General features: G+C 41.6%; 1 protein-coding gene across 3 annotated transcripts in view; it reads left to right on the top strand.

The window, feature by feature from the left end:
* ATP2B1 (ATPase plasma membrane Ca2+ transporting 1) overlaps positions 1–22,877 on the top strand; it is a 133,943-nt gene that overhangs the window by 92,868 nt on the left and 18,198 nt on the right. For all 3 annotated transcript variants that reach the window (XM_088836850.1, XM_088836849.1, XM_055396164.2), the window contains exons 11-15: positions 1,333–1,574; positions 4,416–4,653; positions 9,377–9,556; positions 10,206–10,293; positions 10,653–10,759. In XM_088836850.1, the coding sequence (XP_088692976.1) occupies positions 1,333–1,574; positions 4,416–4,653; positions 9,377–9,556; positions 10,206–10,293; positions 10,653–10,759 (855 nt within the window). The remainder of the gene's footprint in view (positions 1–1,332; positions 1,575–4,415; positions 4,654–9,376; positions 9,557–10,205; positions 10,294–10,652; positions 10,760–22,877) is intronic.

Here is a 22,877-nt window from a genome sequence, read left to right as displayed (position 1 = left end):
CTTTTATGAAAACAAGAGAAAAGGAAGGGAATTAAAATTTATTAAGTCCTATATGTGTCAAGCTGCATGAAACACAAGCAGGAATCAAGATTTCTGGGAGAAATATTAACAACCTCAAATATGCAGATGATAGCACTGTAATGGCAGAAAGTGAAGCGGGACTAAATAGCCTCTTGATGGTGAGAGAGGAGAGTGAGAAAACTGGCTTAAAACTCAGTGTGCAAAACTAAGATACAGTATATGGTCCCATCACTTCATGGCAAATAGAAAGGGGAAAAGTAGAAGCAGTAACAGATTTTATTTTCTTAAACTCCAAAATCACTGCAGATGGTGACTGCAACCCTGAAATTAAAACACACTGGCTACTTGGAAGGAAAGTTGTGACAGTCCTAGACAGTGTATTAAAAAGCAGAGACATCACTTTGCTGATAAAGGTCCATCCGGTCAAAGCTGTGGTTTTTCCAGTGGTCATGTATGGATGTGAAAGTTGGACTATAAATAAAGCTTAGCGCCAAAGAATTGATGCTTTTGAACTGTGCTGTTGGAGAGGACCCTTAAGAGTCCCTTGGACTGCAAGGAGACCTAACCAGTCAATCAATCCTAAAGGAAATCAACTGAATATTCATTGGAAGGACTAATGCTAAAGCTGAATCTCCAATATTTTGGCCACCTGATGTGAAGCGCCAACTCGCTGGAAAAGACACTGATGCTGGGAAAGACTGAAGGCAAAAGTAGAATAGGATGAAAGAGGATGAGATGGTTAGATAGCATTACCAACTCAATAGACATGAGTTTGAGCAAGGTCTGGGAGAGAGTGTAAAAGACAGGGAAGCCTGGCATGCAATAGTCCATGGGGTTGCAAAGAGTCAAACGTGACTTAGTGACTGAACAGCAGTAACATATGTCAGGAATCAACTTTAAACTTTACATGCCTTACCTCATTTAATTCTTGGATGCTCCTGTTGTCCTGATGTTGAAGCCAAAAACCATGGCAGTTGAGCTGCTGCTGCTGCTGCTGCTGCTAAGTCACTTCAGTCGTGTCCGACTCTGTGACCCCATAGACGGAAGCCCACCAGGCTCCCCCGGCAGTTGAGCTAACTTGCCAGAAATTCACATAGCTAGTATTTGGCAGGGCTGAGAGTGGAATCCACATCATTTTTGCCCCAGACCTTCTTTCAGCCTTTCTTTTGCTGTGTTCCTCTTTGAAATGCTGATACTAATAGAAGTTTCCTGTATGATTTTGTTTAGAATGTCTCGTTCTGTTTTGCATTCTAAATCAAACTGTCAAGAGAAACAGTGTGGTACTAGCTTCTAAACCTTTTTCTCTTACAGCCACCAGAGAAAGAGGGTGGATTACCTCGTCATGTTGGTAATAAAACTGAATGTGCATTGTTGGGACTTCTTTTGGATTTAAAGCGGGATTATCAGGATGTTAGAAATGAAATACCGGAAGAAGCACTGTACAAAGTCTACACCTTCAATTCTGTCAGAAAGTCCATGAGCACTGTCCTGAAAAATTCAGATGGAAGTTACCGAATATTCAGCAAGGGTGCATCTGAGATAATTCTGAAAAAGTAAGAGTAAAATGCTTAGATGAATAAATTGCTCACTGCGGTCGCTTTATGGAATACCTACTCTGTTGTTATTGTTGATACTTTCTTTTTATGAACATCAGGCATTTGCTAGGACCTTAAGAGTTTATTAGTATAATTTAATGGTATTGATCTTTTGTCCAGGGTATTCTGCTATTCTCATACTCCAGCTGCTTTTATTTCTTAGTATTTTTCTACAGGGAAAATAAGCCCATTATATTCAGTCTGTATGGTTTAACATAATGAACATTGATGTTTGTTCTTAGGCATGTTGAGTCCATTGCTGTATAGGATCACAAAAAATAAAAGCCGCCTGGGAAGAAAAATTCATGGTCATGTCTTCTATACTGCATTTTAGATGGTGATGAATGAATTATACATTAGTTTTTAGAATAATAAAGCATTAAAACTTGATCTTGAGGCTTCTCCTTTTATATCAGAGTGAGGTTTTATCATACTTATGCTACGGCATTGTTGTGTTTAAATAAATACCTCCTGTCATTTTGGATGGTAATCTTTTTTTTTTGGTACTGTCCATATACAGACCAGTGGCCCCAGTTTTGACATCACATGTTTAAATATAATTTTCCTAATGCTTATCTGTTATTACAAGCATTGAAATTATTTTAACTATTTTTTAAATTTCAGTAGAAAACTTTTTTTAAAAATTGAGAGCAGTTCTGGAAAATTAGAACTCACTTGAAATTGCAATATTTAAAATATTTCCATTTTACTTTGCTTATAAATGGATTATAATCCAATATTATAACGTGTTCAGCAGATTATAATCTCACGGGTTAAGAGAAAAATACATAAATATAAATGCAAAATATGACAGATGCACACAAAATTTTTAAGATGAGAGATCATACTATGAAGGGTGTAGCATTTAAGACAGGTAGGTTTTGGTATGAAGTGTGAAGGTGAAGGAAGCCACCTTGGAGGGAAGAAGGTAAGAATGTGCAGCCCATCCTGGGGGACTAGCTAACAGCCATGCAGTCCATGAGTGGTGATGGGCTTTTGTGACACATAGGACTTCTTTCTTCCCTTTACATATGCTTGGTTATCTGACTCCCCTGAAGTGTGAGATATCTTGTTTCTGTGGCTTGTTGGGAATCAGGTAGATGGATGGAGATTTTTGAATCAAAACCAGTCAGGTAGTGGCTCTGTTGCAACTCAGTAGCTTTGAGATCTTCCTTTAGCTTCCGTTTTTACTTCACTGAGAAAAGAGGATAATGACCCCAAATTCTAAGACAGTGAGATAAAACAATGCATGTAAAACATCTCACATGGAGTATACTAAGTAGACAGTATTCTTCTCACAATGAAATTTACATTTTGTTGTGGAGGCTCTTAAATTCTAGACTCAGCAGTTAAAACAGTTAAGTAGGCCAGATAACGGAGAAGGCAATGGCAAGCCACTCCAGTACTCTTGCCTAGAAAATCCCATGGATGGAGGAGCCTGGTAGGCTGCAGTTGTGGGGTCGCTAAGGGTCAGACACGACTGAGCGACTTCACTTTCACTTTTCACTTTCACACATTGGAGAAGGAAATGGCAACCCACTCCAGTGTTCTTGCCTGGAGAATCCCAGGGACGGGGGAGCCTGGTGGGCTTCCATCTATGGGGTCACACAGAGTCGGACACGACTGAAGTGACTTAGCAGCAGCAGCAGCAGGCCAGATAATGCAGCTGAAGAATTGTTTTCATCAGGTAGCAGAGTGAGCAAAGCTATGGAATTGAGGATAATTCTTGCATCAGGGAATAAGGTGGGTTGGGAGGAGGGGAAGGGATGGGCTGGAGTCTTGATATCAATTAAAAGGCTGTTACAGTATCTTTAGCTCCAGGTAAGAGCAAGGAGAAGCAGGGGCAATAGGAAGGAGAGGAAATATTCAGAAGACTGTTCAGAGGACAAGTACATAGGACTTAGGAGCTAATACTATATAGATGACAAGGGAAAGGAGGTATGCACGTGAGAGTTTAGACTTCCCATTGAAATTAGTGGTAGTAGTGTTGATATATAGTCAGTGTTCAGTGAGGAGACGGCCTGTAGTCTCTCCTGCAGTCAGTTTATGGTACTGGTACAACATCTGAGTGGACTCTTAGGGTGGAAAACCAATCAGAACAGAAGATGATGATTTCGGAATCAGTTTCGTAGAGGCAGGAAGCAGTGGCATCCCCAAGCAGGAAGAACAAGAGAGGCAATGTGAAAACCTTAATGTAGGGAAGCATATACAGTGTAACTTTTATGTACTACATTGTTGAAAGGTTGTGGATCATTTCACTGAAACTAAAACTAAATTGGCATTATTTTTCATTCTAATAGAAGGCTATTTTAACAGTACGTTACTTTTTTCTTTAATGGTTAAAACAATATAGTTGATAAAACAACATCTCAGGTAAGAGGTTGATCGAATGTGGCTTTTTACTTTAAAAGAAGGACATATTTGGCAATTTTGTGTTACTTAAGACTAATATCTAAATCTATACCAAAACGTACAGGTATGTAGTTTATTCTTCTCTGCCACTAGGGGTTTATGGTGAAAAATTTAAAGCCCTGCATTTCCTAAAGAGAAGTTTTAAGAATATCTCGAATAACTGATTCAGTGAAGAATGATCAACCGAGAACCATAAAAAGAGAACTGTTTTATAAAGGGGAGAGTGAAAAGTAAATATGTTTGAAGCCTGTAAAAAACGCAACATACGTAGTTCTCTGAATTCCAGATAATCAGGTTACATGATTTCTATCTCGTCCAAGTCACTTAAATGGCGTTAACTGTTATCTTTGTTAATTATTGATGTTTGGATTCAACATTTCCTTATAGGTGTTTCAAAATCTTGAGTGCTAATGGTGAGGCAAAAGTTTTCAGACCAAGGGACCGTGATGATATTGTAAAAACTGTGATTGAACCGATGGCGTCAGAAGGCCTGAGAACCATATGTCTTGCATTCAGAGATTTCCCAGCAGGAGAACCTGAACCAGAGTGGGATAATGAAAATGATATTGTCACCGGCCTTACATGCATTGCTGTTGTGGGCATTGAAGATCCTGTGAGACCTGAGGTGGTGAAATGTTCTGTGTTCTGCATGTGCAGAAGGCACTAACTGTAACCGGTTTTCTAGTAAAATTCTTAGCGTTTGTGATTTTCTTTCCATGTGAATCCAAGATGAGTGAAATAGTAGTGCTTGGGATGCATGTGCTACCTCTTTATGGTTTTTAATTCAGTAACTCCTCTTTGGGACCCTCCATGTTTATATAGCACCATAGCCAGTGCCTTGAACTGAGTAGGTTTTTTCCCATTGATATTTATATTAAATTATAGAGTAAATACCATGAAGTTATCTGTTTTCATGCTCTGTGGTCCAGCACTGTCCAGTAGGACTTTCTGCAGCCGTGGAATTGTTCTGTGTTGTTCCATATCACAGCCACTAGCCACATGTGACTACTGAGCTTTTGAACTGTGGCTAGTTCAACTGAAAAACTGAATGAAAAAAATTTTTTTCAATTTAAGCATCTTGCTACCATACTGGACAGTCCGCAGCTCTAGACTTTGCTTTTCTTCCTTAGTTTCTTTTTTTTTTTTTAAGTTTATTGAGCAGTAACTTTTTTAAAGTTATTGAGACTATACGAGGCTACTGGAGACACAAAGATTTTTGAGATCTGGTTCCTAGCCTCAAAGAAGTCACTGTCCTGGGTGGGAGTGGACAAATACATAGTTATAACCAGCATATTAGTACACAGATACATATGGAAAGCATGTTACATGAGCACAGAACATGAGCCCCCAACTTTTTAAAGTAATAGCATTTTTAATGCCTGCTTACTGTGTGCCAGCTATTGTGCTTAGTGCTTTATGTGTATTATTTTACTTAATATTCACCTCTGAGTTGTATTATTACTTACAGAAAGATGAAGGAAAAAATTGAGATTTATAGAAGTTAGCTGTTAGAGCTAGTATGTTCAAAACTAGCTCTTCTTAATATACGTGTGCCATAAAACCACTGTACTACATTAACCCCGAGAGCTGTCAAGTAACTGACTTCCCAGAGATTACCTGATGTGAGTCTTGCAGGACGAAGTGGTGTTAGCTAGACCGAGAGAGAGAGAGAGGAAAGCACGTTTGAGCAAAGAAGCAACATGAATAAAAAGCACAGAGGCAAAAATAGCTTTTGTCCAGTGACTGTCATCAACTAATTGCCTCAGCACCCAATATGTAGTGCCAGGCACTCATCTAGAAACTGGAAATACTGCAGTACACACAATAATTATGAAACATACTCTGGAGAGGTAGCAGAACCGATGAAATGGTAGGTACTCAGTGTGCCAAGAGAAAACGCTTTCTAGGAATAAGACTTGGTCCCTGCATCATCGGCCTTCTAATCTAGTTGGCTTGGGGTGTGAGGGGGCATCAACTATGACTAGTACAAGTGGAATAAGGGCCGTAAAGGATATGCACAGAGTGATAAAGATAACAGAGATCCCATGCTAAAGACTTCTGAGGATTTAACAGTTAAGTTGAGCTCTGATGGCTAGAAGTGAGCCAACCATGTTAAGTAGCTACAAGAACAGTATTCCAGGAAAAGGGGACAAAAGATCCAGGAGCCTTAAGGCAAGAAAAAAGAAAGATAGTTCTAAGTCACATCTGACTCTTGTGATACCATGAACTGGAGCCTGCCAGGTTCCTATGTCCATGGGATTCTCCAGGCAAGAATACTGGAGTGGGTTGCCATTTCCTTCTCCAGAGGAACTTCCTGACCCAGGGGTTGAACCCAGGTCTCCCTCATTGCAGGCAGATGCTTTGCCAACTGAGCTATGCAGGAAGTATTTAGCTTTTCAAAAATAGAAAGGAGGGCAGTGTGGCTGTAAGCTGAACAAGAGAGGGCAGCCGAGATTATCTTTGGCCTTACCAGGCAGTAAGGGCTCTGAATTTTATTCCGAAATGCAGTGGGAAGTTATTGAAGAAATGCAGGCTGGGAAGTGACGTGATTCATGTTAAAATTGTACATGGGGTATTCTGTAAGAAATAGAGAAGTCGACGCAGAGAACCCCATGAGATGATTGCAGTGATCTCAAACAAGAGGTGACCGTGGCTTCGTACTTCAGTTGTCCCAGGGAAGTTGGAAGGGAACGTTTGATTTCAAAGGAAATGGAGGTAGAACCACTAGATACTGATATGTTGGATTTGGATACATCTATCTGACATTGTGGAGGTGTCCGAAACAGCCAGTTATATGTCAAGTAGGCATTTGAGACTAGAAGCCTGAAGGTGAAGTAGGCAAGAGAATCTCTTGAGGAAAATGTGTAGCTAGAGACTTTGGACAGAACTATCTCCTAGTAACTCTTCCAGAGGAGTAGGAATCACTCTTCAGTTTGCGTAGAGTGACTGGTAGATGGTATTACCAATATAATAAGAGTCAGACAAAGCTGCCTATTTAGAGATCAAGGTAAATTCAGTTTGGGGTTCTAGAGTTTCAGATGCTTGTGAGACATCCAGATAGATCATGTTTGCCAACCTTTGGTCAAAGGAAAACCATTCAAAGTTTTATACACTGATTTATGGCTTAAATCTTACCTAAATACAATGATAAATCAGGATTCCTTCAACTTTTGTCCTTTGGAAGATGTATTGCTCATTTTGTGTTCTTGGCACTGAGGTTGATAGGTTTATTTTTTTTTTTTAACATGAAAGTGGCGATTCATTTCTTCAGTATCGCAAAACAAGATGAGTGCTTTCAGTGAAATGAGACGGTGTAATAGGTAGCTTTCCAGAATGTGTCTTCTGGACTGTACAGTCCTCATGTAGAGAATCTTGATTAATTAGATACCTGGACTAAACCCAGCTTTATTGCATTTGCACAGATGCTTTAAAAAGATACTTGGCTTCTCTTCAGTTTCTCTGAAGGAAAATTGGAGGTAACTTGTGAGTTTTAAGTGGATGTATTTGGTGATTAGTGGACTATTAATAATTTAGTTTTCTCTCTTAAATAGCGTTTGCCACATAGCTTTAATGAAGACCAGTTGCACTTTCTTAGCCTGCTTTCCTCATTTCTGTTACCTGCATGGCCCTCTGGGTATTTGCATTTGCAACCTCTGTTTTCGAAGGATCATCATGGATTTTCTGGTTAGAGAAAAATAGGAAAGGATTTTTTAGGCAAAGGGAACTGCAGAAGCAGAGACCCCAAAATTATGCATAGATTAAGTGTATAATAGAAGAAAAATTGAGATCTTGGAAGCTATTTTTTTTCTAATTCTTTTCTGAAACACAGTCATACTTAAGGCTTTTAACAGTAATTCCTAAATATTCATTATTTTTAAAATTTCCTAAATTGTACCACAAATGTGTATTCAAATCAGAATCACCCAGTGCACACATTAAGTTTATTGCCATGTCCCTCAAAGTCTTAATCTAGAGGATCTATAGGTTTCCTCTCTTTTCCATTCTTTCAGATTATCTATCAAAGAACAAATAGTTTTATTTTCTTCTAATCAGCAAATAAACTGTCATATTTTTGCAAATTATTTGTAGAAGGACGTGTATCCTGGAGCATTTTACATTCCAGATTTTGCTGAGTGCTTTCCTTCTGTTCCCTGTAAACTGGTAGTTAGATATAGAGTAGGATTTCCAGATAAAATACAGTATACCCAACTAAATTTTGAATTTTATCTAAACAATTTTTTAATATAAGAGTGTCCAGTAGTACAGTATTTGATCATCTTGTATTTTTTTAATTGAAGTGTATTCAGTTTACAATATTGTGTTAGTTTCAGGTATACAGCCAAGTGATTCAGTTATACATTTTTTTTTCTTTTTATTCTTTTCCATTATAGGTTATTACAAGATATTGAATATAGTTCCCTGTGCTATACAGTAAATTCTTGTTTATCTACTAGGAAGCTATTCTGAAGCTCAAGTGTGATACTGTTATACTGAGAACTTTGTGGTTTATAGTATAACAGTTGAGTAATCGTCATGTATTTTTAAGAAAGTGTATTAGAAAAAGAACTCTATTGTCAGGTATATCAGACGTTTTAAAGGGGAAACAAACATAAACACAGGGATGCCAATTAGAAAAAAAGCTTTTGTAATAGCTCGGGCAACAAGCATGGTGATGGGAAGTGCAGGGAAGCTTTGAGGTCCAATCTTCAGGATTCTTTGACCCTTCAGGATGTAGAGGGTAAGGGAAATGGAGGAAGTCAGATCATCGTTAGGTTTCTATTAGATAGAAAGCATAGTTTTCCTTTTGGACACCCACATTCTGATGTCTGCTTTTCTGATATGACTAAGAATCCAACTCTCACAATGAGCTGGGAAAAACATGTAGCTCTGAAAGTAATCAGCACATAGATGGTGGTTGGAGGTTCTAGAATAGGAGAGATGACCCTTAAAAGATAAAGAGTTGGGTGGAAAGTGAGAATTTCTTTACCCCAAGAACACCAACAGTATATGCTGGTGTCTGGGCAGTAGAACCCGAAAGGTAGGAAAGAATTGCCTAATGGTTGTCGGGGGAAAGGCGCTGGGAAAGGCCTTTGGCAAATGAATAATGCAGGCAAGTTAAGTCAAATGATGACTGAAAGTGAAACCTAAACTAGGACTGTGGCAGTGGAAGAGGAAAGAAGAGGTTATTGGGCATACTGCGAGAAATATTTAATATCTTGAGACGAAATGAAGGTTGTCATTTGTGGGACTGTGAGGCAATCTGTATTTGTTCAGTGGGATTTTTTTTCCCCATCCTGGAAATACTCTAATTTTCTTTCATGATATGAATTTTTTTCCACATTAACCAGGTGCCAGATGCAATAAAGAAATGTCAGAGGGCTGGAATTACTGTGCGGATGGTCACTGGTGATAATATTAATACTGCTCGGGCTATTGCCACCAAATGTGGTATTTTACATCCTGGGGAAGATTTTCTTTGCCTCGAAGGTAAAGATTTCAACAGGAGAATACGAAATGAAAAAGGAGAGGTAAGGGTGTTTTATTTTTTTAAGCTGCTGTATTTTTAGTATATTAAGAATTTCATTCAACAAATACACTTTGAATATGCACTGCATGTTAGGCATCACACCTGGAAAGGTGCAGCCCTCACCCCAAGAAGCAAAACATTTTAGGAAATAGAGGGAACAAGTGATAAAGAAATTTGCCTTGAAGGGAGTGAGTGGTTCTTTTTTTCAGTCCAGGCCCAAAAAATACAGTATGTGTAAGCCAGTAAAGGGAGATGATTTTGGACAGGTTTCTATAGAACATATTTTAGGAGGCCCCAAACTCTGCACTGCTTATGCTAAGGAGTTTTCATGTTCATAGGCAGTGGAGAGAGAGTTAAAATTTGATCTTGTAATGATATATATAACATTGTTCTCAAACTTGAGTCTGCATCAGAGTGACCTAGAGAGCTTTGTGTAATACATGGATTACTAGGCCCCACCTCACAGTATCTTTATCAGATAGGCCTTGGATCTCGCTCAGCAATTTCCATTTCTAACAAATTCCCAGGAGTTGCTGATACTGCTGGTCTGGTAACCATCCTTTAAGAACCACTGATACAAATACTAGATAGCTAATTTGGAATTAGAAAACTAGGCTTGGGCATGTTTTAACTTTGACAAAAATTTATAGATTGAGCAAGAGCGGATAGACAAGATTTGGCCAAAGCTTCGAGTGCTTGCAAGATCATCTCCTACTGACAAACATACACTGGTTAAAGGTGAGTAGGTTTTGCAATTTTCCCACAATTTGTTGATACATTGTTTCCTAAAATAGTACCAGATACTGAATATTAGATTGAGTCATGGATGTCATCTTTGCCAATAAAATCTAAATACATTTCCTGTTGATACCTTAGGTGGATTGTGTTTATTCTCAGTGAGTAAAACAGGATATAATTGCTAATACAGCAGTTTCTGGAGTTGTTCCTTGCCCAACATCTCAGCAGTTTCCATTTCTCTATGCTTAATTATTTATTTTTAATTTTGAGTCTGTAAAACTGGCCAGCCAAGGTATATCCTACAGAATCACTATTAAATTAAACAAATTGTTTTTACAGCACAAATACTTTTATTCCAGGTATAATTGACAGCACTGTTTCCGAACAACGCCAGGTTGTAGCTGTCACTGGTGATGGTACAAATGATGGCCCGGCATTAAAGAAAGCTGATGTTGGATTTGCAATGGTAGGCACTCACCTAATTCAAATATTCAGACGTAGTTTACTGGCTGGGTTTTCTGTTTGTTTGGTTTCTTTGTTACTAAATTGCTGTGATTTTAAACACCGCCCCTCTCCTCTTGAGGGACAATATGTAAGCCGAAATTGGTTTATAAGTCTGATTAGTTTATATAATAACTTTTTTGATGCTGGAAGAAGACTTCTTTTGAACAGTTATAATAAGATCATACATTTACATTGTACTCTGTAAAGTACATAAGTGTCTATATCTCATCTAAACCTTATAGTGGTCCTGTTAAATAGGGGACAGGCTTAGGACAGTCATGCATATTTAAATTAAGAATAAAATTAAGAATCTTGCGCTCAACTGAAAATGTCTTGAGTAGCTTTTAAGAATAATCATTTAATATATAATAGATATAATTTTGTTTGATTGAAAACAATCTGCTTCACCCCATCCAAGTTCTCAATTTATATTTGATTATTTAAACAGTGCAAGGAAATTCCAGCCTTTCGTTATTTGCTTTATACTGTAAGTCGTAGTACTGATGAAGTGTTTACTATAAAATAGACATCATGAAATACACATACTACATAAATGTTTAATGATTAAAATAAGACTGTTGAATCTTTGAATCCAATCATAATGGTTCAGTGTTGGAATGAATCTTTGTACTTACCATGACATAGGAAATTTAAGTATTTTATTTAATTTTAATTTGATTTATTTAACTTTTGGAATATACAAGTTGTAATCGCCATTCTCAAATACAAAACTGAGTTTTTCCCCCTAAATTTGAAGCACACTCATTTATTGCAAAAAAAATATTCTGGATGATGTGAGGATGTTCTTTATCACACTTAATATGAACATTCATAGTCATTGTAGAAATAGAAGTATTAATGTGCGTTATGGGATGCTAACCCTGTCTGGGAAAATTTGTAATAGAAGGTATGTGCTTCTAGAGGATGATCAGGCTTTGAATTCTGAAATACAGCCAGGCCCCAGGTGTTCCAGATAAGAGCATATTTATGTGTACCAGTGTTTGTTTGCATAATTTATCCCCCTGATGTTTCACTGCTAAAATAGGGGTTAGGCAGAATCATCACCATGGTGGCTGCTTTTCAGCAGAAGTTAGGGAGATGGAAGAAAGAAATGATGTGGGTAAAGTACCCTCAGCCAATAGCTGTGAACCCAGAGCTTCCCACCCTACCTTGTCCCAAACTCATATGGTAAGCAGTACGTTGGTGTGAACTTCTGAAGAGTGGAGAAAAGTAGCTGAGAGGATAAGGAATACTTCAGGGCCGTTGCTTTGGCTGTAAGCAAAACAGGTTCACTTTGGAAACACAGAATCATTGCTCTTGAGCATTTAGCAGGATCCTTACTTCTGCTCTCATCTGAACAGCTGACCAGTAATGTATTTGTGTACAATGCATTTTAAAATTTAAAAACAAAAAAACTTTCTTCCTAAAACTTAAGTGTTTAAGGCAGATGCTAAGGGCTTTAAATAAAGGCAGGTAAATATCGTATTTCAAACAAAAGCACAATACAGCCACTAGTCTTATTTGATTTTTAAGCCATGAAAGTTTTAAGCCCATTTTGCCACCTGTTTTTTAAAAGTAGCATATCAAAAAAAAAAAGTCTAAATTTATTTTAGTTTTTTTTTTTGTACAGAGAAAGAGTAAGTGCTTAGTGGCTTGGACTTGAAAGCATTCTTGCTCAAGCTTGAATTTACTTTGTGTATTTGTTCACTTCTTCAATTTCGTATTTTAAAACTGGAAGACAAAATTATTTATCTCAGGATTTTATTAGAGACCCACAAAAAATTGCTAATCGATTAGATCTTTCTAAACCTGTCTCTTATATTTAAGACAAATAGTATTTTAAAACACTCTGTTCTCTTTCTCTGCTTTTTTCCGTCCTCTCTTTTTCTCTGTGTCTGTGTCTATATATATTTAGCAAATTCAACATTAAAATTTACAACAATAAAATAAAGGGGCTGTAATGTGAGTATGTTATTAGCTTGCAAAGAGACCTGGCATTTTCCCCTACTTAGCAACTCCTTTTAGAATTCCTTCAGATGGCAAGTCTCCATTCTGTGTTTAAAATATGATTACATTATTTTTAAAATTATATTGCATTATTTTTCCCGAAGGGCTCCCCAGGTGGCACTAGTGGTAAAGAACCCACCTGCCAATGCAGGAGACAGTGGGTTCGATCCCTGGGTTGGGAAGATCCCCTGGAGGAGGGCATGGCAACCCACTCCAGTACTCCTGCCTGGAAAATCCCTTGGACAGAGGAGCCAGATGGGCTACAGTCCATGGGGTTGCAAAGAGTCGGACACGACTGATACAACTTAGCATCCACGCATTCTTACCCAAATTCAGTTAACCACACATCTACAGATATTTCTGTCATCAAAGCCTGAATGCTATTGTCAGGCAAGTGTCTGCTCCTCAGTTCTGTCTTGTCACAACAAAGATTTGGAGTGACAGACATTAAAGCCCCCCTCGGCGCGTCACAGCTCTCGGGTCTTAGACCGTGTTATAGCTCTTAGACAAATCAGTGTTACAGCTCAGTGTTACAGCTCTATTTTATTTAGATAATAGCAGGAAAATCCATCTTCAGGGCGAGGGCATGTGGAGCCAAAGATGCGAAGAGAAGAGCACCCCAGCGTGCGGGATTGGGGCGGGAGAGAAAGCCCTTTGGCTCCTCTTTTTATATGTTTTTTCCTCCCCCTGGGCCTGCCCTATGCAAACTGGGCTCAGCCAGGAGTGCCGTTTGTTCTACCTGAGGTCCTCACTCCGGTCCTCAGACCTTCGTTTGGTCTATTTTTGCGGGCTTTTCCCTTCCTTGTCTTTTAGCCACCGCCATTTTGGACTCCTGTTCCCTATTCTAACTACCTAACATTCCCCCCTCAAGAGATGGTAGGCCCAATTCTTTGGGAATAGGGGCTTTGAAGTCTTTCTGGCTACTTCTTGCTGAACTGGGATGGTGAGGGGTATTGGGCCTCCCCCTCTTGCTAGTCTCAGGCCTCAGAGTCCTTATAGCGGGGTCCATCTAAGGGTGAGTGATATTTTCCGAGGTCGGCCATAGTTTTATATCTTTGTTGAACTGGCACTGCATGTTGTAGCTTGTTGACCTGGTGGCAGAGGCTTAGCCTCTATGGTCTAAAATTGGAGACTACTGCATACCCGGCTCTTCTTTTTCCATCCAAGACAAAGCTGATTCCATCAGTGTACCAGATTTCCTCAGGATTGGTCAGAGGATCTTCTGACAGTCCCTCTCAGGGTTTTGTCCAGTGGTCCAAGGTTTCTAGACAAGAGTGGAAGGGGAGAGAGCCCTCAGGGGTAGGCAGGAGGGTGGCTGGGTTAAGAACCTCACAAGAGAATATAGTGAGGCCTGGATTTTCCATCAGCATTACTTGATATCTGAGGATTCTTTGATCAGACATCCATAAATGGCCTTTCCCATTTAGGAGTTGTTTTACTTGGTGGCTGGTAAAAATAGTTTCTCCCCAAAGGAGAGTTTTAAAGCATCTTCTATCATGATTGCAATAGCTGCAAGATTTCAAAGGCAGGGGGGCCAGCCTCAGGCGGTTGGATCGAGTCTCTTGGATAAGTAAGCTACAGGCAAGGGCTCAGATCCCAACCTTTGAGTTTACACTCCCAAGGCTATTCCCTCTCTTTCATGGACATAAAGTTGGAATGCTTTTTCTGGGTCTGGCAACTTCAAGGCAGGTGCCTGAGTTAGGACCTGTTTTAGTGTAGCCTCAGCCTTCTTTTGAGGAGTTCCCCACATCGGTGGGATTGAATCATCCTGTCCCTTTAAGCTTTCATATAAGGGCTGGGCAATTAGACCATAATTGGGTATCCAGATTTTACAATACCCAGTTAGCCCCAGGAAAGCTTGTAATTGTTTTCGAGTCATGTGGGAGGGCAACTGGAGGATTCCTTGCACCTGATCAGAGGACAGCCTCCTGGACCCGTGTGTAATCTGAACTCCCAGGTAAGTGACTTTTGTCTCGACCATCTGTGCCTTACTTCAGGAGACTTTATATCCCCTTTCTGCCAGAGTTTAGAACCTGAATTGCATATTGTTGGGCACTTTTCTAATCTGGAGAGCAAATTAGTAGGTCATCTACATACTGTAATATTTTCGCATTAGGTCCCAGGTCCAGATCTAGGAGATCCTGGCTAAGGGCCTGTCCAAACAAGTAGGGGCTATCTCTGAACCCCTGAGGTGATACTGTCCAAGTCATCTGTTGGTGTTTTTCTCCTGGGGCCTCCCACTCAAAGGCAAAAAGATATTGGGATTCTTTGGCCAGTGGTAATCAAAAAAATGCATCTTTGAGATCCAAGACTGTAAACCACTTGGCACTGGGTGGGATTTCTCCCAAGAGTACATAGGGATTGGGTACTTTGGGATGGAGGGGGACTACAGCTTCATTTATGATCTGGAGATCTTGAACCATTCGCCAGGTTCCATCCTTTTTCTTTACTGAGAGGATTGGTGTGTTACATGGTGAACCGGTGGGGACCAGTAGCCCACAAGCAAGGAATTTATTTATTAAAGGCTCTAGTCCCTCCCGAGCCTCTCTTTTGAGGGGATATTGTTTCTGGTTAGGAAACCGAGTGGGATCTCAGCGGATGATGATGACCGGTTCAGCTTGGTGGGCTCGTCCAGGAATTCCGTGGTCCCACACCTGGGGGTTAATTTTGTCTTCCCATGGTTTTTGGTCCTTCTCTATTGGAGAAGGTGTAATGGGTTCTTCAGTAGTAACCAGGAGCTGTAGAGCTCTCCGGGCTGAAAAGCTTCCCATCATGAGGGTGGTCCCCAGTTTAGTGAGTACGTCTCTTCCCAGTAAGGGAGTAGGACACTCAGGGACCACCAGAAACTGGTGGGAAAATATTTGTCCATCCCAGCAACAAAGAAGTGCTCGGGTGAATCTTTTAGTAGTTACTTTTCCTGTAGCACCCAAAATAGTACAGGTTTGGGAGGAGACAGCTCCAGAGTAGGAGATCAGGACAGATTAGGTAGCCCCTGTGTCAACCAAGAAATTCTCGGACCTACCTGCCACATCCAGTTGCACCCTTGGCTCCAGCCCCATGATGGTTATCTCTGACAGGTGGGCTGGCTGGAGCAAGCCGCTTCAGTCCTCTTGAACCATCATGAGGGTAGTCTTGGCACTAGACCTTGAGGCTCTTGGGTCCCGATGGCAGAGTGCCACCCAGTGTCCCAGTTGATGGCATTTATATCAAGCCATTTTAGGAGACTTGTCATGGTTTGGACACTCTTTGGCCCAATGCCCTGCCTGTCTACAGATTAGGCATTTGTCTTGTGCCTTGTCCTTCAAGGACTCGGGGTTTGCCGTAGGGCTTCCCTGGAGGGCGGCCAGCATCAGGGCTTGCCTTGTCTCTTTCCTTCTCTCCCTCTCCTGGGCCTTGGCCTCCTTCTCCTGTTCTCTGTTATAAAGGTATTGGTGGCTATGTGGACCATCTCATCTAAAGAGGCAGCAGGGTCCTGCTGCTCTAGCTGTTGTAACTTAATTCTCTGATGTCTGATGTACATTGGGATAGGAATTTGTCCTTTAAAATCACCTGTCCCTCGTAAGAGTCTAAGTCCAGATTGGTAAACTTTTGGAGGGCCTCTTTTAGCCTTGCCAGAAAGACAGTGGGGTTCTCGTTGGGCTCCTGAGTTATTGCTGAGACCCGGGCATAGCTAATTACTTTTTGTTGGGCTGCTTTCAGTCCTGCCTTCACACAGATTAGAAAATGATCTCTTTCCCAGATGTGCTCAGGGTCATTATAATTCCAATTAGGATCGGAGGAGGGGACTGCAGTTTCCCCTACTGGGTATCACTGGACGTGTGAAGCCCCGTTGCATACCTTCAGGCTTCCTTTAAGACCCTAGTACTCAGGGTCAGATAACATTTGACTAAATATGACCATGCCTTCCAGGTCAAGTCAAAGGCCAAGATAATATTTTGGAACGTATCTATATATCTGCCTGGGTCATCTGTATAGCTTCCCAGGTCTTGTTTGATCTGTCTTAGTTCTAAGAGGGAGAAGGGCTTATGGACCCGGGTTGGTCTGAATTCTCCTCTAGTTTAAACTAAGGGACATACTCGAGCTGGCTTTTGTGGAGGGAGTGCTCCCGGATATGGAGGCATATACGTTTGGATACAAGGAAGGAGCACCAGGCAACTCGGGAGCTGTGGGAGGTGAGCCTTCACACTGGGGGGTTCCTTTTCTTGGTTTCCCTTGCCTAACACCATTTGCCTAGTGGGCTCACTTTCAGGGCGTACAATAATCCCATACTTAAGACAGAGTTCCTTCATATCTCTTAGTTGGAAGAAAATTTGGACATAGGGGATCTCTGTCCATTTTCTTTCTCTTTTGCAGAATAGTTCTAGCTGCAGGATGGTATTGTAATTTAAACTCCTATCCTCAGGCAAGTGTTCCTCGTCCCCCAGTGGATACTGTGGCCACAGAGTGGCACAAGAGAATTTCAAGAGACTTTTCCTTAGAGCTAGAGGGTCGAACATATTCTGAAAGAGTTGGGAATACCAGACCACCTGACCTGCCTCTTGAGAAACCTGTATGCAGGTCAGGAAGCAACAGTTAGAACTGGACATGGAACAACAGACTGGTTCCAGATAGGAAAAGGAGTACGTCAAGGTTGTATATTGTCACCCTGCTTATTTAACTTACATGCAGAGGAACTTACATACATCATGATGAACGCTGGGCTGGAAGAAGCACAAGCTGGAATCAAGATTGCCAGGAAAAATATCAATAACCTCAGATGTGCAGATGACACCACCCTTATGGCAGAAAGTGAAGAGGAACTCAAAAGCCTCTTGATGAAAGTGAAAGAGGGGAGTGAAAAGGTTGGCTTGAAGCTCAACATTCAGAAAACAAAGATCATGGCATCTGGTCCCATCACTTCATGGGAAATAGATGGGGAAACAGTGGAAACAGTGTCAGACTTTATTTTTGGGGGCTCCAAAAACACTGCAGATGCTGATTGCAGCCTTGAAATTAAAAGACGCTTACTCCTTGGAAGGAAAGTTATGACCAACCTAGATAGTATATTAAAAAGCAGAGACATTACTTTGCCAACCAAGGTCCGTCTAGTCAAGGCTATGGTTTTTCCCGTGGTCATGTGTGGATGTGAGAGTTGGACTGTGAAGAAAGCTGATCGCCGAAGAATTGATGCTTTTGAACTGTGGTGCTGGAGAAGACTCTTGAGAGTCCCTTGGACTGCAAGGAGATCCAACCAGTCCATTCTGAAGGAGATCAGTCCTGGGTGTTCACTGGAAGGACTGATGCTAAAGCTGAAACTGCAATACTTTGGCCACCTCAGGTGACGAGTTGACTCACTGGAAAAGAGTCTGATGCTGGGAGGGATTGGGAGCAGGAGGAGACGGGGACGACAGAGAATGAGATGGCTGGATGGCATCACCGACTCGATGGACATGAGTTTGAGTGCACTCCGGGAGTTGGTGATGGACATGGAGGCCTGGCGTGCTGTGATTCATGGGGTCTCTAAGAGTCGGACACAACTGAGCGACTGAACTTAGAGGGTCGAACAGCTTCCAATTATAAAGGATGCATCTCAAGGGCGTCTGCCGGGAAGTGGATTGTTTATTTCCCATCTGAAAGACAGTCATGACAGGAAGGAAATGAAAAGAAAAAACTAATAGGCCTCCTTCAATTTCCATGGGTGGACTTCCTTAGGGGTGAGTCTTTCTGAAGCTTATCCTACCCAGTACTGTTGCAGCCTGAGAGCCAGGCGTCCCCGGGTCAGGGTGCAGATCCCCAGGCAGGCTGAGGCATGACAGCCTCCTGGAGATCGAAGTTGCGGGCAGATCGAGGTATGATGACCTCCTGGGGCCCCTGGGACTGGTGGATCCCCAAGCAGGTTGAGGCGTGACAACCATTCGAGGACCAGATACCTAGGCAAGTCAAGGCAGGTTGACCTCCTGGGACCCCCGGAATGGAGTTGGGCATCCCCAAGATCTCCAGCGTGACCAGTGCTGGGTAGGATTAAGGGGTTGGATATTATACAGTATTTCCCTTCCAAGGCCAGCTATTTTCTGGTTGTCCCTCCAGAAGATTGTAGAGGCAACACTGTGGTCCTGGATGGGGGTCAGGAAAGGAGCATGCAACAGGAGGGAAGGAGGCAGAGCACAACCTTTGAAAGAATGACATTGCACAAGGGCATGTATAAACCCATTAAAAATCATTTGGGTCCACCATGACAAGTCAAATTCAAGTAAACCTTAATCCCCAATCTGTAAGCCAGCAGACACACCCAGAGGTGTCAGGACAACTCCAAGGCACTGTCAAAAGAGGGAGGAGTGGGTGGTTCCCCCAGTGGTTGGGGTGATCCTCCCACTCATCAGCATGTGAGTTCACCCCCTAGCAAAACCTAGCCAGGCTGCGTTCCATGGCCCCAGCCCTTGTCCTGGCAGGGGCCCACACCCTGAAGCCTGTGCTTCTCTCTGAATCCTAACAAATCCACCTCTTCCTTATCGCTTTGTCTCAATGGATTTTTGCAATGAGACAGAGCCTGAGCTTCATGGGTTTTGGCCGGGCTTGAGTCCCAGGAGAGAGAGAGCTGAAGGACACTAGGGAAAAGCAGTGGGAAAAACATGCCAAGGAATCCCCTTCATAGCCTGCCGGAAAATCTGCTAAATATCTGACCGGTGCTCACAGTTTTCATTGGCCTGATCCTTGACACAGAGAAGAGTAAGGACAGAAGAACCCCCACTGGCTTGGGTAACAGCTACTGGGGCCCAGCAGATGGTGCCTTTGGGACATACCGAAGAGCAGCCTCTCCAGAGTCCCTCAGTTGCGCCCACTGCCGCCCGCCTGTCCGCAGGGGTTCAAGGAAACAAGAAACGAGAGATTGTAAAGGAATTAAGATTTTGTTAGGCATGTCCCTCCAGCCATAGGAGCAAGGACCTCCCACCTTAACCAGAGGTCTTCTGGAATCTGAGGCTGAGCCGCGTGAGCTTTCTGCTGAGGTCGTTTTTCACTGACCTGGTCTCCAGCACGATGGGCCTCTTGTCACTTCCCTTGCGCTGGGTTTTCTTCGCCTCCCGCTTCTACCTTGGGAGCTTTCCCTGAGTTGGGCTTCTGCTGTGCTTGGCCTCCTCCTTGCGGGGGTCCGCCAAGGTTGTTTCAGCCAGGTTAAATCCGAGTCACGGCACCATAGATGTCAGGCGAGTGTATGCTGCTCGGTTCTGTCTCGTCACAACAAAGATTTGGAGTGACGGACATTAAAGCCCCCCTTGGCGTGTCACAGCTCTCGGGTCTTAGACAGACCGTGTTATAGCTCTCAGGTCTCGAACGGACCATGTTGTAGCTCTTAGAAACTCAGTGTTACAGATCTGTTTTATTTAGATAACAGCAGGAAAATCCATGGCGTGAGGGCATGTTGAGCCACAGACGCAAAGAGAAGAGTGCCCCAGCACGTGGGGCGGGGGGAGAGCCCTTTGGCTCCTCTTTTTACATGTTTTTTCTTCCCCCTGGGCCTGCCCTATGTAAATTGGGCTAGCCAGGAGTGCTGTTTGTTCTACCTGAGGCCCTCACTCCAGTCCTCAGACCTTCCTTTGACCTTCCTTTGTTCTATTTTCCGTGGGCTTTTCCCTTCCTTGTCTTTTAGCCACCACCATTTTGGACTCCTGTTTCCTATTCTAACTACCTAACACCATGATGTATTAATATTTCTGAAACCAGGTATGCATCTGTGGTAATAAAATCTTCCCTAAGGTAGTTAAAAGATCTTAATTTAAAGTACTATGGGTTAATAAGCATTTGTTTCTTCTCCAAACATTAAGAAGCTGTTTCCAGTATTCTGGTCCAGAGGCGAACAGTTAGTTGCTGCCTCCTAAAGGTTCAGCACATAAGGGAGTAACTCAATGAAGCACAGTGGCAGCAGTAAAGGAGTAAACAGAGCGCAGGGAGTGCCTCCAGAAAAAGTCCTAGACTCTGCCTCTAGAGGCTCAGAAAGGTTTTCTGAAAGAGGTGCCATTTGAGCTGAGGGAGGGAAAAAAGTACTGCCAAGAGACTCCCAAGAATTACAAGTAGCCTAACTTCACTAGAAGAGGGTGTGGTGCTGCTGAGTACTAGATGTGAGCATCAGACGGGCCTTGAATGTGAAGCTGAGTGATTTGTTCTTTTATCCTGTAGATCAGCAGTTCTCGAGCAGACTTCTGATGTCTGACTCTTTGCAGCCCTATGGACTGTAGCCTGCCAGGCTCCTCTGTCCGTGGGATTCTCCAGGCAGCAATACTGGAGTGGGTTGCCAGTATTATTCTTGATATTGGCAACCCTCTGCAGGGAATCTTCCCAACCTAGGGATTGAACCCAGGTCTCCTACATTGGCAGGCGGGTTCTTTATCACTGAGCCACCTGGAAAGCCCCAGCATACAGCTTTAAGAAGCTCACAAAAAAGCTATTTTAAACTCTTTGATAGAAAGGTCCCTAAGCTTGTTTCACAGTGGAACTAGTTTTTATTTGGACACCAATTAACATCTTAAAGTCGCTTTTTAAATTTCAAAAGATTTTGAACAGGGGAGTGTGAGATTTGCATTTGCTAAAGATGGAGAACGATTAGAGGCAGGGAAATGTGTTGAGTTTAGATGTGTTGAGTGTGTCGCACATTAAAAGTAAAATATTCAGATTAGGAGCTAGAGACCAAAATTTTAAATTAAGATCGCTCCTTCATGAACTATTTCAAGAAAAGCTTGATTTGGACTTTGTTTTTGTGTTTATCAAAACAATATTACATAGCTTTTAAAAAGTCAGACAGTTGTATAAGACTTGATAAACTACATCCCCTACCACATATCATTTCTTACAGCTCATTTTTATTTGTTTAATAAAAAGCATCTGTTGATGACTTTTCATTGAGGAAGGTAAGGATTTAGCATTTGGATAGGCACACACAGAGACATCTGTAAGGTTTCATGCACCCTTTCTATCCTGTCTTCTTTCATCAGAGTTAGAGATCAGTCAGTATACCATCCTTATTGTGACTGGTGATAGTGATTGGAAATGCTATTCCAAGCTGAGCCATGTGGTCTCTTACTGTTACTTCCTTGCGTGACTTTTTTTATTCACTGTACATTTTCTTTTTCAATTCACCTTTTAATCTTTATTTATCTGTTTATTTTCTTAGTTTTTTTTTTTTAACGTTCTTAACACTAATTCATCACCATCTTTTCCTTTCATTATGTCAGAGATGTCAGGCACTTTTACAGTTTTGCCTTCTTTCTAGTACCTCTCCCAGATCTTTTGACATGCTTTAATCTGAACTGTTTGCTCAGCTGGCTGCACAGCTGTCTCTTCTTTGTCTATACCTAAGAATTTCCGTTACCTCCTATTATGTTGCATTTGAATTTCTTAGATTTGATGTAATTATCTTTTAAAAAAATTTTTATTGGAGTCTAGTTGATTTATGAAGTTGTGTGATACCATCATCTATTTTCGTTTACTCTCTCATGTAGTAAAGCCATCTCCAATAGATTCCTGAGAAAAAGCATTCATGAAAGTTAAACTTTTTCATAACTTTTATGAGTGAAATCTCTCTTCTTTCTTCAAAGACTCCTCCTTGATACCTAGTCCGACTTACATCTAGATTGAAAATTACTTTCACTCAGAATTTTGGATTTGTACCTTCATTGTTATCATGTATCGTTTTGAATTTTGAACCTCCTTTTGTTTTTCTTTCCATTTTGGTGGTATGTTAAGTCTTTCCTTTGTTATCAGTTCTCTGAAATGTCATGATGTTTTGTCTTAGGGCAACTTTTTAACTATGAAAACTCATTTTCTTCTGTCTCCCTTTAATTTAGTCTGTGTCTTTCAGGTTGGTGCTTTCATCAGCTGTCAAAGTGATGGTTGATTGTTTCTGCATATTTTTACCAGTAGGAAGCTGAAAAGCTGGAAAGCCTGAGCCCTCTATGTAGGATTTATCAACCAGAAGCTTCCCAGTAAAGTGATCTGGCTTGGCCATTTCACTTTCTTCAGTTCAGTTCAGTTCAGTTCAGTCACTCAGTCGTGTCCGACTCTTTGCAACCCCATGAATCACAGCACGCCAGGCTTCCCTGTCC

The sequence above is a fragment of the Moschus berezovskii genome, chromosome 6 (assembly GCF_049115385.1).
Source record: "Moschus berezovskii isolate FMDL1 chromosome 6, NW_MosBer_1.0, whole genome shotgun sequence".
Taxonomy (NCBI): Eukaryota; Metazoa; Chordata; class Mammalia; order Artiodactyla; family Moschidae; genus Moschus; species Moschus berezovskii.
Note: the sequence above shows the minus strand (reverse complement) of the source record. Positions and strands in the feature narration are given on the sequence as shown.